The 15,265-nt window shown below is 40.1% G+C and overlaps 1 protein-coding gene across 4 annotated transcripts in view; it reads right to left on the bottom strand.

Moving 5' to 3' along the window:
* Positions 1–7,543: 7,543 nt before the first annotated feature.
* Positions 7,544–15,265, bottom strand: part of PEG3 (paternally expressed 3) — a 50,157-nt gene continuing 42,435 nt past the window's right edge. For all 4 annotated transcript variants that reach the window (XM_059152238.1, XM_059152237.1, XM_059152236.1 and 1 more), the window contains one exon: positions 7,544–15,244. In XM_059152238.1, coding sequence (XP_059008221.1) covers positions 11,070–15,244 — 4,175 coding nt within the window. In that variant the 3' untranslated portion in view covers positions 7,544–11,069. The remainder of the gene's footprint in view (positions 15,245–15,265) is intronic.

Here is a 15,265-nt window from a genome sequence, read left to right as displayed (position 1 = left end):
TTTTTCCACTGGCTATTCTTTTCTGCTTTGTCAAAGATTAGTTGACCATAGAGTTGGGGGTCCATTTCTGGGTTCTCTATTCTGTTAATTGATCTATGTGTCTGTTTTTGTACCAGTATCATACTGTCTTGATGATGAAAGCTTTGTAACAGAGCTTGAAGTCTGGAATTGTGATGCCACCTGCTTTGGTTTTCTTTTTCAATATTCTTTTGGCTATTTGGAGTCTTTCTGGCTCCATACAAATTTTAGGATTTTTTGGTCCAGTTCTGTGAAAAAAATTGATGGTGTTTTGATAGGGATTACATTGAATATATATATCGCTCTAAGTAGCATAGACATATTAACAATATTTGTTAAATCCAATCCATGAGCATGGAATGTTTTTCCATTTCTATGTGCCTTCCTTAATTTCTTTCATGAGTGTTCTATAGTCTTCTGAGTACAGATACTTTGCCTCTTTGTTTAGGTTTATTCCTGCGTATCTTATGGTTTGGGGTACAATTATAAATGGGACCAACTCCTTAATTTCTCTTTCTTCTGTCTCTTTGTTAGTGTATAGAAATGCAGCTGATTTCTGTGCATTGATTTTATATCCTGTCACTTTGATGAATTCTTGTATGAGTTCTAGCCATTTTGGAGTGGAGTCTTTTGGGTTTTCCACATAGAGTATCATGTCATCTGCAAAGAATGACAGTTTGACTTCCTCTTTCTTAATTTGGATGCCTTTTAGTTCTTTTTGTTGTCTGATTGCTGAGGCTAGGATTTCTAGTACTATATTGAATAGCAATGGTGATAGTGGACATCCTTGTTGTGTTCCTGACCTTAAGAGAAAAACTCTCAGTTTTTCCTCATTGAGAATGATATTTGCTGTGGGTTTTTCATAGATGGCTTTTATGATATTGAGATATATTCCTCTATCCCTGCACTGTGAAGAGTTTTAATCAAGAAAGGATGCTGTACTTTGTCAAGTGCTTTTTCTGCAGCTGTTGAGAGGATCGTATCATTCTTGTTCTTTTATTTACATAGTGTTATCACTTATTCATTTCTGGATGTTGAACCACCCTTGCATCCTAGAAATAAATTCCATTTGGTCCTGGTGAATAGTCCTTTCAATGTACTGTTGGATCCTATTGGCTAGCATTTTGGTGAGAATTTTGGCATCCATGTTCATCAGGGATATTGGTCTGTACTTCTTTTTGGTGGATTCTTTGTCTGGTTTTGGGATCAAGGTAATGCTGGCCTCATGGAAAAAAATTGGAAGTTTTCTTTCCATTTTGATTTTTTGAAACAGCTTCAGAAGAATAGGTATTAATTCTTTAAATGTTTGGTAGAATTCCCTGATAGAATCCATCTGGCCCTGGGCTCTTGTATGTTAGGAGATTTTTGATAATTGCTTCGATTTTCTTGCGGGTTATGAGACTATTCAGGTTTTCTATTTTTCCAGTTTCAGTTTTGGTAGTTTATTCATCTCTATGAATGCATTCATTTCTTCCAGATTGCCTAATTTGTTGGCATACAGTTGCTCATAATATGTTCTTATAACTGTTTGTATTTCTTTGGTGTTGATTGTAATCTCTCCTCTTTCATTCATGATTTTATTTATTTGGATACTTTCTCTGTTCTTTTTTGATAAGTCTGGCTGGGGGTTTATCAGTCTTATTAATTCTTTCAAAGGACCCGCTCCTTGTTCCACTGATATGTTCTACTGCTCTTTTGGTTTCTATTTCATTGATTTCTGCTCTAATCTTTATTATTTCTCTCCTCCTGCTGGGTTTAAGTTTTATTTGCTGTTCTTTCTCCAACTCTTTTAGATGTAAGGTTAGGTTGTATATTTAAGACCTTTCTTATTTCTTAAGAAAGGCTTGTGCTGCTATATACTTCCCTCTTAGGACCACGTTTCCTGCATTCCAAAGATTTTAAACAGTTGTGTTTTCATTTTCATTTGTTTCCACAAATTTTTAAAATTCTTTAATTTACTGACCATTCATTCTTTAGTAGGAAGCTCCTTAGCCTCCATGTATGTGAGTTCTTTCCAACTTTCCTCTAGTGACTGAGCTCCAGTTTCAAAGAATTGTGGTTCAAAAATATGCATGGAATGATTCCAATCTTTGGTACCGGTTGAGACCTGATTCGTGACCCAGGATGTGATCTGTCCTTCAGAATGTTCCTTTGTTTCTTGCTATTTTCCTTTGTCCTTTGATAATTTTATGTAGTGATATGCTTTGATTCATTTATTCTTTACGTTTTGTGTATCTGTTTTTTTAGAAGCATTGGGATTTCTTTTTGTCTTTATTTTATTAATTTTTAAGATTTTATTTAGTTATTTGATAGAGAGAGAGAGCCAGAGAGCATAAGCAGGGTGAATGGCAGAGGGAGAGGGAGAAGCAGGCTCCCCACTGAGCAAGAAGCCCAATGGGGGCTCAATCCCAGAACCCTGGGATCATGACTTGAGCCGAAGGCAGATGCTTAACCTACTGAGCCACCCAGGTATCCCTGTTGTGTTTTCAATGTTATTTATTTGACAGAGATAGTGATAGAACAGCAAGGGAGAGCATGAGTGGGAAGGAGAGGGAGCTGCAGGCTCCTGCTGAATAGGGAGCCCAATATGGGACTCAATCCCAGGACCCTGGGATCATGACCTGAGCTGAAGGCAGATGCTTTACTGACTGAGCCACCCAGGTTGCCCTTGTTTATCTATTAAAAAAAATTTTTTTTTATCAAGAAGCTTATATAAAACATCTTATAGTTTCAACAGTCTACTTTAAGCTGAGCACAACTTGACTTTGCACAGAAAAACTCTATACTTTTGCTTTTCCCCATGCATTTTGTGATTGATATTATCATTTACATCTTTTTATATGGACTAAGTTATTGTCATTATAATTATTTCTTAATGCTTTTATCTTTTAACTTTTATACAAGAATTGACAGTGATTTATACACCACCATAGCAGTATTAGAGTACTCTGTATTTAACTAATATACTTACCTTTACCAGTGAATGGTATGTTCATGTGTTTTCATACTGCTAATTTGTGTCTTTTTTCTTTTAGCTTGAAGAACTGTCTCTGGCATTTCTTGTAAGGCAGGTCTAGTGGTGACGTAAGGCTTATCTTGGAAGGCCTTATCTTTCTTCACTTCTGAAGGACAGCTTTGTCAGGTATAGTAGTCTTGATTGGCAGTTTTTTCCTTTCAGCAATTTTGACTCTGTCATCCCATTTATTTCTGGCCTGCAAAGCTTCTGCAGAGAAATCTGGGATTATGTAGTTAATGGCAAGTCTCTTTTTCTTTGGCTTTGGAGAATATGATTATTTTGTGTCTTGGTGTAGGTCTTTTAAAATTCAACCTATTTGGAATTCTTTGAGCTTCATGAGTCTGGATGTTTATTTGCTTCCCCAGAATTAGGGAAATTTCAGCCACTTTTCCTTAAAATCGTTTTCTGCTTCTCTTCTTTCTCTCTCTTCCCTTCCCTTCCTTCCCATTATGTGTATATTTGTTCATTTTTGAAGTCCTATAAGCCCTTTAGGCTGTCTTCACTCTTTTTCATTCTTTTTATGCCTCTGAATGAATCATTTTGAATGACTTTATCTTCAGGTTTACTCATTTTTTTCTTCTGTTTTTATCAAGTCTGCTTTTGAACCCCACTCATGTATTTTTCAGTTATTGTATTCTTCACATCCAGTGTTTGGATTTTGACTGTTTGTTTCTACGTCTTTGTTGAAATTGTTTGTTGTATCATTTTCCTGATTTCATTGCGCTGTCTATCTATGTTCTCTTCTCACTGAAAATTTTTTAAAGGTCATATATATATATATACATATATATAATATATCTTATATATTATAAAATATATAAAATATATAGAAATCATATATATTTGCAAATATATATATATATTTTCTTTTATTTTGTAAATATTTTATTTATTTGACAGAGAGAAAGCGATCACAAGTAGGCAGAGAGTCAGGTAGAGAGATGGGGGGAAGCAGGCTCCCCGCCTGCAGAGAGAGCCCAATGTGGGGCTTGATCCCAGGACCCTGAGACCGTGACCTGAGTGGAAGGCAGGGGCTTAACCCACTGAGCCACCCAGGTGCCCCTATACTTCTATTACCATAAGGAAGTAGTCCACTAGTTTTAGGAGGATAAGAAACATGTAGCTAAGGGCCTCCCACACCAACTATAACTAGCCTACATTAGCTGACAGCCAGCCAACCCCCAGGCATAAGAACAAGCCTAGCTAAGGTAAGAAGAGTCTCCTAGCCAATTTTGAGCTGATCCTAGATGTATGGGAAACAAATATTTATTGTGTGTTTTCAGGTTTGTGGTTGGTGATTATGCAGCATGATTGCAATCGATGACTACTACATATAGTACAAAAGTGGTGTTTAAAGCATGCAGCAAGCCCACAGATGTTAAGAGGTGGGTGGGCAGAGAAAGAAAAGTCTAAATCCAAAACAAGTTTCTATTCCATTAAGGATAAAACATTGCCTCTCAATGATAAAAGGGGCTCAGTGTGATGCACCTTCCCCCAGACTTCTGGTTGGTGTGGGGTGGATATAGAACCAGTCCTGGGTTCTCATTCATGCCTTCACGGGGGAGGACTGACTTAAACCAAGTGGAAGAGTTTGGAAGGTGTAACTAAGATGTGCAGAGCCCAGTTCTCAATAGCCGGCTTCCCCACAGACAGCATGTTGTATTTATAATTGTTCTTCAAGTCACCAATGTTCTGATCCCTAATAATTTGTTTAGGTGCAACATCCACTAGTCCTTGGAATTTTTCTTTGTCAACAAATGACTTATCTATGTAAAAGGCTGCAGGTCCCTTTGCTAGGTGGAAGGCAGAAGTATCAGACATAGCAGAGTCCTTCAAAGGTGTCTGGACTCTCCCTTAAGTGTTTACAAACTGACCCAAAAAAGTTCTGACTCCAGTAGGGTGGCCCTTGACCACCTCTTTTGAACCTACATTTTTGCTTATTTTGTTATATGAATTATTTGGGGAGCATCACACCCAATTTTGTGTGTCTACTCCCCCCAGGATCACATTATACCAGCCATCTTCCTATGGGAAGTGTCCCCCTTTTCAACACTCAGGGACCTCCCATCACTATGGAGATCGTAGAACATTTCAACTGCTGCCCCTCCCACAGGCACCCCCTCAACTTTCTTTTGTGTGGGAGGGAAGTGATAAAATGAGGCATGTTTCAAAGGGTTGGAGCTTCAGTTGTCTCAAGTCTTTCTAAGCCTCCTATGTACCATCACTACAACTGCCAAGATCCTGTTTCTCCAGGGCCACCCAAACTTTTCAGCCTTGCTCTATAAACAGAGCTAGGCTATCAATTTAACTGAATAAGTCAGTGACCTGCAGGATCAAGGTATATATAAAAATCCTTCCATACCTCTGATCTTGACACTCAAGTTTCTGAATTTGTCTATGATGATAGCTATTAAAGCCCTTCACCCAAAGGAGAGGTGAATCCAGAAGGCCAATCAAAAGCAGTATTTAGATATTTTACTACCACATGCCTTGTTCTTCTAGTTTTCCACCCCAAGGCCCAAATTTGAATTCAAAGTATCTCATATTTCCCTCATGTTTATTATCTTCAACCCACTCTCTGGTATGAACTTCTCTATCAGTTAGGGCTCTTTTGGGTTGCAAATAACAAACATTGGCCAAGTAAAGCAAATAATGAGTAGATTGGGAGGGTACTGGGTAGCCCAGAAAATCAAAGGAAAAACTAAAGAGTTCTCAAGAAGGACAGTTACCAGAACAGCTCTATCCGTGCAGAAACAAATGAGTCAGTGCTACCACTGGAATGAGGCATGTTGTGTCCTTCTGCTCAGGGAGCCCAATAGGCACCAGGCTTAGCCTTTAGTTGAGGTAGGGGCAGGGCACTATGGAGTAGTCTCCAGAAAGAGGAAGAGTTTTTTGCTTGGTGAAAAGGGCAAAAACTGCCTCAATAACAAAGCTGCCTCATGTGAAAGGAAGGTTAAAGATACAGAAGTTCTTAGGAAACCCAAAAGGGGGCAGTTCAGCCAGAATCCACAAGGTACTGGGGTGAGTGAGGCACCAGGAGCCAAGCTTCCCTTCAGTTATATGGCCTAATTCCAGACTCGTTTGTTCATCAGCACACCCAGCCCCCAACCTGTGAGCTCTCAGGTAGCCCTTAGTCTGAGTCTGACTACACACTGGGAGCCAAAGGGCACCTATCAGCTGAGATCAGGGAGGAGTCAAATATCATGGAATAAATGTGGGGCTGGAGCATGGTTACTGCTACAACAGAAACACAGTGGAGGAATTCTGGAAGTGTGAAAGTGCTGGTCAGGCAACCCCAGATGACCTTCACTGAATTTCTTTTCTCTACTTCCTTTTGTAATATAAACTTCAGGAAATCAGTCTTAAGAGAACTGACCCTCTCACCCTGACCTATGCTGATTACCCCTCACCACAGAGGGGCCATCAAAGCTGTGACTGAGGAGTCAGAGTTCACAAGAGATAACCATAGTGTGGTGGGCTTTCATTTTAATATAAATAAGCTAATTTCTAATAAAATGAAAGAACCCAGGACTCTGCCACTGTCAAATTCCAGAGTAGTTAGAATTAAATGAAAATCACATTTTTATATCCTGAAGAGTAGAATCCAATCATGTGACATGCAGATTAGAAGGAGTCAAGTATATAAGCACCTCCTTTGTGTCATGGAGTCAAGGACACAGCAATTTCAAACTGGCTAAGATGCAAACCACAGTCCTAACCAACAGGGATCCAGCTAGCAACCTGGCCAAAAATCTCTGATCATAACAGTTTTACAGGCATGTTTAAAAATTACCTCCCAATTTACCTGGGATGGTAACCCACCAAATTGCATGAGATCCTTGGGTGGTAAAATCAGGTTAAAATAAGAGAAATGACTCCCCTGAAGACTTTTAACTTCAAGGAAGAATTAGGAATAGACACTTTAAAGAGATTCTAGGGGACCCGGATGGCTCAGTCAGTTAAGCATCTGCTTTCTGCTCAGGTCATGATCTCCAGGTGCTGGTATTGAGTCCCACATGGCGCTCCCTGCTCAGCAGGGGGCCTGCTTCTTCCTCCCTCTACCTATGCCTGCTGCTCCCTCTGCTTGTGCTGTCAAATAAAATCTTAAATAATGATAATAATAATAATAAAGAGATTCTAAACCATAGTACTAACATTTTTATGTTAAGGCATTATTCGTTTGTAGTTTTGCTGGAAAGAATCTCATATTTGAGATTAAAAATTAAAATGCTGACTCAAGTTGAGTGAAATATACTTGTGTTTATTAGCAAAGTTTAAAAACACTACTGGAATATACAGAAGTGCAGTTAAAAATGAAGAATCCTGTAGCATTTAAATATCTCTTAGAAGGAATTATTGAAATAAACACTTAAAAATGTAGTAAGACTTGTAAGCCAAACTTAAAGGCCTAAGGAGAAACTAAGTTTTTGGATTTATAGTTGTAACAAAAAACTACACTTACCAACCCCAAACACTTAGAATGGACAAAAGAAGAGACTGACAAATACCTTCTTTTTAACTTTATTTTTATTGTTGACACTATTACAGATAGATAGAACAACCACAACCATATTATCAAACCAAAAACCTGTGCACAGAAACAAGATGAAGAAAATATATCAAGATGTTAACCACAGTCTTTGGATGGTGAAAATATGGGTGAGTTTCTCTTCTACATTTCTGTAACTTCAAAGTTTCTATAATGAACACATACAGTGTTTATAATGGAAATATATGTGATAAAGGTGGATTACCAAAACACTATGATAAAGACCATTCGAAGAAACCAAGACAAAATATTTAACCATAATCCCACAACAACCACATAACTATTTAAATGTCTTCCATATTTCTTCCCATCTTTTACTCTATGTATACTTATCATTAACACCCTAATTATAGATTGGTGCACAGATCAAGATGTTAACAGCAATTGTTGGTGTTGGGAATATGGGTCAATTTCTTTTCTTCTAGTTTACTGAATTTTCCAAAGGTTTCTATGAGTATGTATTATATTTGTAATGGAGAAATACATACATAAGATTTAATACCAAAACACCAAAGGTCATTCAAGGAATTTGAGACAATATATTTAACCATAATCCCACAATGACAACACTATTTTAATTATTTTCCATATATTTTTTTCATTTTAGACTTTATGCATACATATTTAACACTGTTATAATCACAAGCATGTGCACTAAAACAAGATGGAGGAAATAGATCAAGATGTTAACAGTAGTTGTTGTGTGTTGGGAATATGGGTGACTTTTTTCTCTTTTCTAATTTAGTGTATTTTCCAATATTTTCTCTGGGTATGTATTATGCTTGTAATGTAAACAATCATAATAAACTTTGTTATCAGAACACTATTATAAGGAACATTTGAAGACATTAAGATGAAAGTATTTAACCTTAATTCCACAAAGATAACATAACAGCTATTTTGAATACACATTTGACACAGTTATAATCATAAACCTGTGCACAGAAACAAGAATAAACAAGATGTTGAAGAGTATATCTGTCTTTGGATGGTTGGAATATGGATTTTTTTCCTCTACTTTTCTGTATTTTCCAAGTGTCTGATAATGAGTTCAAATTATGTTCACAATGGAAACGTGATTATAAACTTTTTAGTAACACTACAGTAAAGAACATTCAAAGAATTTAAGAAAATAATGCTCAACTATAAGCCTACAACAAGAACAACACAATAGCTTTTGACTATAAGCATACATTTTTAATCAGTTATAACTGTAGTATAAATATAGTTCTGTGTCCTGCTTTTTCCACTCAATATTCCGTAAATATACTTCCACATTGCTACATAACTCTTCATGATTATCATTTTTAAACAACTGCATGACAGTCCATGGATACCTTCTTGTAATCATTTTCCTACTGTTTGGCATTTATGTTGTTCCTAATTTTTCACTAACATAAGGTTGGAATGGGCACCCTGAAGTCTGGCAAGTTGTTTAATACTGCCAACAGTGATAAATCCAAATTCACCCCAATAACATCAATGCTGGTTCCCATCTAAAGGGTCCTCCTGTTTTGTGGGGCCTCAATGCTCCTTGGATGTCCATTCCAACCTCAGGTCTTTCCATGCAGCTGGCCCTCACCTACATTGAAAAGGCCCCTTCTTAACTGCCCAGGACATCCTGCTCAATTCATTCCCACAAACCTGGCCTTCTAAGCCTTGCTTTCCATGTTTCCTTCTGTCTGCTTCCTTACCCTCCTAGATCTGGTGATGTATTAGGACTCCCTTCTTTGGCTTCCTCATTTCTGCTTCATGCTTTCAACAATACAACCTCCCTCGACTTTGGCATTCCCTGCAGCTCTGACATACACTCTCTGAGCCCCAACCCTGCAGATCCAGGAGAGTGAGATTTAGACGCATTCCCCCAGCAGGTGTATTAATTTTGCTTGCTCAAATTATCTGCTGTTATCTTTTGCTCACTTAATCTATAGATCCACTAAGTTTTTTTTTTTTTTTAATTTTTTTTCCCAGCCAACTCAAAGTCAAAAAATTTAATAGTTATTATGCAAGGGGAGGGGAAGCAAAAGAGCACAGGTGGTCCACAGAACAGGACACAGAAAACCTCAAGCTATAAGGTCAATTTGTGATTAAGTGGAAAACTGAGGTGATCAGACGAACGGGACACTAAATGGATAGCTCAGAAATACTTAGAAGGGCTGAAAGAGGGAGGAACAAATGTTAAGGAAAGAAATTAAGGCTGCTGGGGAACCTGAGTCCATGTTAAGCTTAAGTTGACTGTAAAGAAAGCTTTTTTTAAATTTTTTTTTAATTTTTTTTAAAATTTTTAAAATGCAAGTTGGACATGGGTGGAGGGTCGGACAGGTGAAGACGAGAATTAAGCGATAGAAAGCTCTAAGGATACTAGCTCCTGGGCATCCAGGGGGCAAACTGACTCGTGGCCATATAATACTAATGAAGCCACGCTGCTACTTGTCACTTAAGGCAGGAAGCGCACAAAGGAAGTGATGGAAATTGTAAGCCTGCGTCCTTATTTACAACATGAAAACCTCTCCCTCTGGTTTTCAATCATCAGTAGGCACTACTGTGATCTAGTGATGGTTGCAACCCACTCTTCAAAGGCAAAAGCATAAGATTTATAGGGAAAAGCTTCAGCTTTTAAAAATTCACTATCAAATACACAAGTTGGTTAAAAAAAACAAAAACAAAAACTTGTAATATATTTGCATGAGAATCACTGCAAGGAACAATGTGGCAACCAACTACTTTGGGTCACAGAAGGCCAATCCACATATTGTAAAGGCTTACACAGCATTAGGTTCCAAAGTGTTGGTGTAAACAAAAAGGCTGAAAAGGAAGTTCCAAGTACTTCTCTTTTCAAACAGCAAAGAATAAAAGACATTTTACTTTTCATGCTTACACTTTTACAGGAATACTTAAGGGTAAGGAACAATACACAATTACTCAAAACGATACTGATGGGGTTCAAATAATGCACAATAAGTCTTTCTCAGAATCTAAGATACTTAGAAATATATTCTAATTTGTTGCTCTCTTCCTCCTCCAAAAAAAAAAAAATCAGAGTACCAGGTAAGGTGCCTCTGCACAGTAAACTGTATTATCATATTAAATCCAAATATATGTAATTACTGCTTTTGCTACCATATGCTATTTTATATACATCGCAGGGGATATTATATATAGGTTACAGAAGTGTCATTTACATTTGACTGGGGCAATTTCTGTAATCTCAAAAACTTTTAAAATTTTCCCTCCAATAGATTACTCAGATGAAAGGTATGTGCTATAGCTTTCCCACATACATTCAGTGATGTGTGATGTGGGAGAGCTAAAACCAAAGAAGTTTCCACTTCGTTCTCTTTAGTCTGAGTTGTCTAATACTACAAGTCAGGTGTGTACATGCCGGGGTAAGTTTCCTTCTGACGCTATTATAGATTGGTTTTAAGTCTCCGGTTTAGTGGTGGTCAAGTTCTAATTGAAGATTTTCTAAACTTTATACTTGTGTTCTCAGCCAGTATGAGTATTCTGGTGTCTAGCAAGGGACAGGCGATCACTGAAAAGCTGCCCACAGACATCACATTTGAAGTACTTGTCATCGGCCCTATCGTTGTCACTAGTGCTGGTGCTGGCATGTTCAGTGTAGCGTGAGCTTTCCCCATAGACACTTCCAGGCTCAAATATTATCACCCTGGCATGGGTTTTCAGGTGCTCACCATAGGCTGAGTTGGAGGTGAAGGTTTCTCCGCACTCCCTACAGTCATAGTATGGTTCTTCAACCTGAATCTCCTGATCGTCACCTTCTTCTTCAGGGTCTTCGATCCCTGCCCCATCTGGCTCGTCAGCATCTCCCTCTGGCTCTTCAGCCTTTCCCTCCGGCTCCTCAGCTCTTTCTTCTGGGTCTTCAATCCCTGCACCATCTGGCTCATCAGCATCTCCATTGGGCTGTTCAGCCTCTCCATTGGGCTGTTCGGCCTCCCCATTTGGCTCCGCAGCCTCCCCATCTGGCCCTTCGGCCTCTCCATTGGGCTCAGCGGCCTCTACGTTAGGCTCAGCAGCCTCCACCTCTGGTTCAACAGCCTCCACCTCTGGCTCAGCAGCTTCTACATTTGATCCCTGGATCCGCAGAACTTCTTGTGGAACAAGGACATTGGCTTCCACCTCCTGGGCTCCTTCTTCTTCTTCCTCTTCAAGATGAAGCTTCTGATGTTTTGTGAGAACTGTGTTGTGAATGAAGGACTTCCCACAGTCCTTGCATTCATAGAATGGTGAATCTCTCTTAGGGGGCTCAGTGAGAAATGAGGTATGAACAAAGGAGGTCCCATAATCATAGGGCTCATCTTTCTCATGAACTCTCATGTGCTCCGTAAGGTCTGACTGATTGAGGAAGGATTCTCCGCATGTTTTACATTCATAGTGTTTCTCTTCCGTCTGACTTCTCTGAAACTCAGTAAGGGCCAAGCCTGGACTGACTGCATCTTCACTTCTCTGGTCCTGCTCCGGTAAATCCTCACCAGTGTGAATTCTCATATGTTCACTAAGGACAGAGCCATGAATGAAGTCTTGTCCACACACGTGGCACTGAAGGGATGTTCCTGCAGGAGGATTCTTCTGTGGGGCACGAGGCCTCCGTGGGTTAATGACCAAGGGTTGCATAAAAGGTTCCTCATACCTTCTATGGCCAAAGAATTGATCTTGCTCATGGATTTTCTGATGCTCAAAAAGGAAAGAGCTGTGAACAAAAGATTCCCCACAGGCAGGGCATTCGTAGAGCTGCTCCCCAATATAATCTTTCTGATATTCGCTGACAGAATGGGTATGGATTACAGAATGTGTGTACTCACGACTATCAATGAGATACTCTCTGCCATGAACCTTCTGATGATCCTTCAGGTCTGCACGGTCTGCAAAACCCAGCCCACAGTCCTTACATCCATAGATTGAGTCTTCAGTCTCATCCTGCTCGTCCTGTTCATCTGGGTCATCCTGCCGAGGGTCATCAGGCTGAGACTCTACCTGCCGAGGCCCATCAAGGCCTATGCCCTGAATAACAGAGTTTCCAAAGAGCTTCTGGCCATGGAATTCTTCTCGGGCATAGATTTTCTGATGTGCCCCAAGCTCTTCAATGGTGGCGAAGCAGTCCCCACACTCCTTACATTTGTTGCGCACCTGCTGTTCAGCGTAACTCGTCTGTGCTTGCTCTTCAGTGTAACTCAGTGATGCTGGCTGTTTAATAAAACTCAGTGGTGCTGATTCTTTAAGGAAACTCAGCGCTGCTGGGTCTTTAATGAAACTCAGCGGTGCTGGTTCTTTGATGAAACTCAGTGGTGCCGTTTGTTTAATGTAACTCATCTGCATGGGGTTTTCAGGGTAACTTATCTGCACTGGGTGTGCAATGTAATTTGTCGGCCCTATTTGTTTAGGGTAACTCACCGGTGCTGGGGGTTTCGTGGAACTTGCTGATGCTGGGGGTTTAGCGTAACTTGTCTGCGCTGGTTGTTCAGAGTATCTCGCCTGCCCCGGGTGTTCAGCGTAACTTGTCTGCGCTTGTTCAGCATAACTTGTCTGAGGGTCAGTAGAAGCTAAGCTGCGAATTACAGATCGTTCATAGTTTTTACTTCCAGAGGGCTTCTTTCTATCATGAATCTTTTGATGCTCGGTGAGGTCGGAACTACGAACAAAGGATTCTCCACACACTGGACATTCATAGAATCTCTCTCTAGGGCGAAATGTATGAGGTTCACCAAAACGTAGGGAGTGAATTACAGAGGTCTCATGGTTCCTACGCTCAATGTTTTTTTTTTTAGCACGAGCCTTCTGATGTTCGCGGACATTGGAGCTGGGAACAGACGACTCACTGGACCCCTGACTAGTCAGACTTCTCGGAGGTTCGATACGGGACACACTTTGTATAACAGAGTCCTTGTAGTTGTTACTCTTAGCACCTTCATAAGGGTTCTCTCTGGCAGGAGTTTTCTGTTGCTTATCACGAGGGTCGGAAATGTGAGTGGAGGATTCTCCCTTCTCATCACATTCAACAACTTCATTTCCGTTGCAATTTTTGGGAGGTCTGAAAGAAGCTAAGCTATGGATAACAGATCTTTCATATTTCTTTCCTTCGGAATTCTCTCCAGCATGGACCTTCTGATGTTCAGTAACACCTGAGCTCTGGGTAGACTCTGCAATCACTTGTGGTTTACTGGGCCCCACTGCACTGTTACTTTTCTGAGCTTTAGCAAAGGCTACACTATGAATAACAGACCTCTCATATGGTTTTCTCTCACAGGCATTTTCTTTAGCAGGAATCTTCTGGCCATCATCAGGGTTAGAGCTGATGGTGAACGCTTTCTCATCCTCCTCGCTTTCAGGTGGTCTTGTTATAGTATGACTCTTCTGAGATTCAGTGAAGGGCACGCTATGAATGACAGACTTCTCGTACCCTCTGCCTTCATAGAGGTTCTTTCGAGAATGAATTTTCTGATGCTCACTGAGGTCTGAGCTTTGCCTAAAGGCATCCCCACCATCTTTAAAGTCATAGAGCTTCTCTTTGGAGTAAGATTTCTGACGCCTTTTAAGGGACTGACCAGGAATAAAGGTTTCCTCACATACTTTACCCTTATTTTCAAATAAGTTTCCTCTAGTATGGATCTTCTGATGTTCTTTCAGGGATGAGCTATGATGGAAAGTCTCCCCGCACACCTTACATTCATACATTTTCTCTTTACCATACATTTTCGGAACCTCATTAAGGGGTGGGCTAGGTTTAAAGGCTTCCCCACGCTCATTATCTTTGTCATCTTTACCATGGGTTTTCTGGTGTTCGATCAGGGCAGAACTATGAAGGAAGGTTTCCTTACATACCTTACATTCATAAAATTTATCCTTTCCGTATATTTTCTGAAGTTCACTGAAGGTTGGGCTAGGCATGAAGGGCTCCTCGTACTCTTCATCATTACATTCTGCAAGATGCTCTCGAGCATGAATTTTCTGGTGTTCGGCTAGGGCAGCACTCTTATTGAAGGTTTCCCCACACTCCTTACATTCGAAGCGTTTCCCCCCAGCCTGGCTTTTCTGAACCTCACTGACAGCCACACTGTGAATAAACGATTCGCCATACTCATAGAGATTCTCTCTAGTATGCATGATCTGATGTTCGACGAATTCTGAAATCACACTGAAAGACCTCCCACACTCATCACACACATAGGACATTGCCCCAAAATCAAGTGGGTGCGACTCAGTGAAGGAAGGGGCACTAAGACTGCTCATGCTCATGGCTTTCCTCATTTCACTACATTCAAAAGGTCTCTTCCTTGCACAGCCTTTCTGCTCATGAACGGAGCCCTTCCCATCTGTGTCAAAGTGATAGCGCCTTTTTCTTTCAAGAACTCTCTTTTTGGAAACAAGACTTGAGTTACAATTATAGCTTCCCCCAAAAGCATTCCCTTCATAGCCCCTCTCCTGAATCACCGACTCCCTCTTGTTGAATGAAGCTTCTTTCCAATCATTGTCTGGCCTTCTGGGGAACCTCTGTGACCGATCATTAGAGTCCCTGGCCCTTCCCGATTTGGAGTTTCGTGAAACATCCTTGATGAATTTTTCCATTATCACCCCGTGGGAAGATTCATCTTCACAAATTCCCCGCCGATGGGTTGACTTTTTGGTTTCAGGCATGGTTTTCAGACCTGAAAAGAAACCCCAAATGT

The sequence above is a fragment of the Mustela lutreola genome, chromosome 16 (genome assembly GCF_030435805.1).
Source record: "Mustela lutreola isolate mMusLut2 chromosome 16, mMusLut2.pri, whole genome shotgun sequence".
NCBI classification, from domain to species: Eukaryota; Metazoa; Chordata; class Mammalia; order Carnivora; family Mustelidae; genus Mustela; species Mustela lutreola.
Note: the sequence above shows the minus strand (reverse complement) of the source record. Positions and strands in the feature narration are given on the sequence as shown.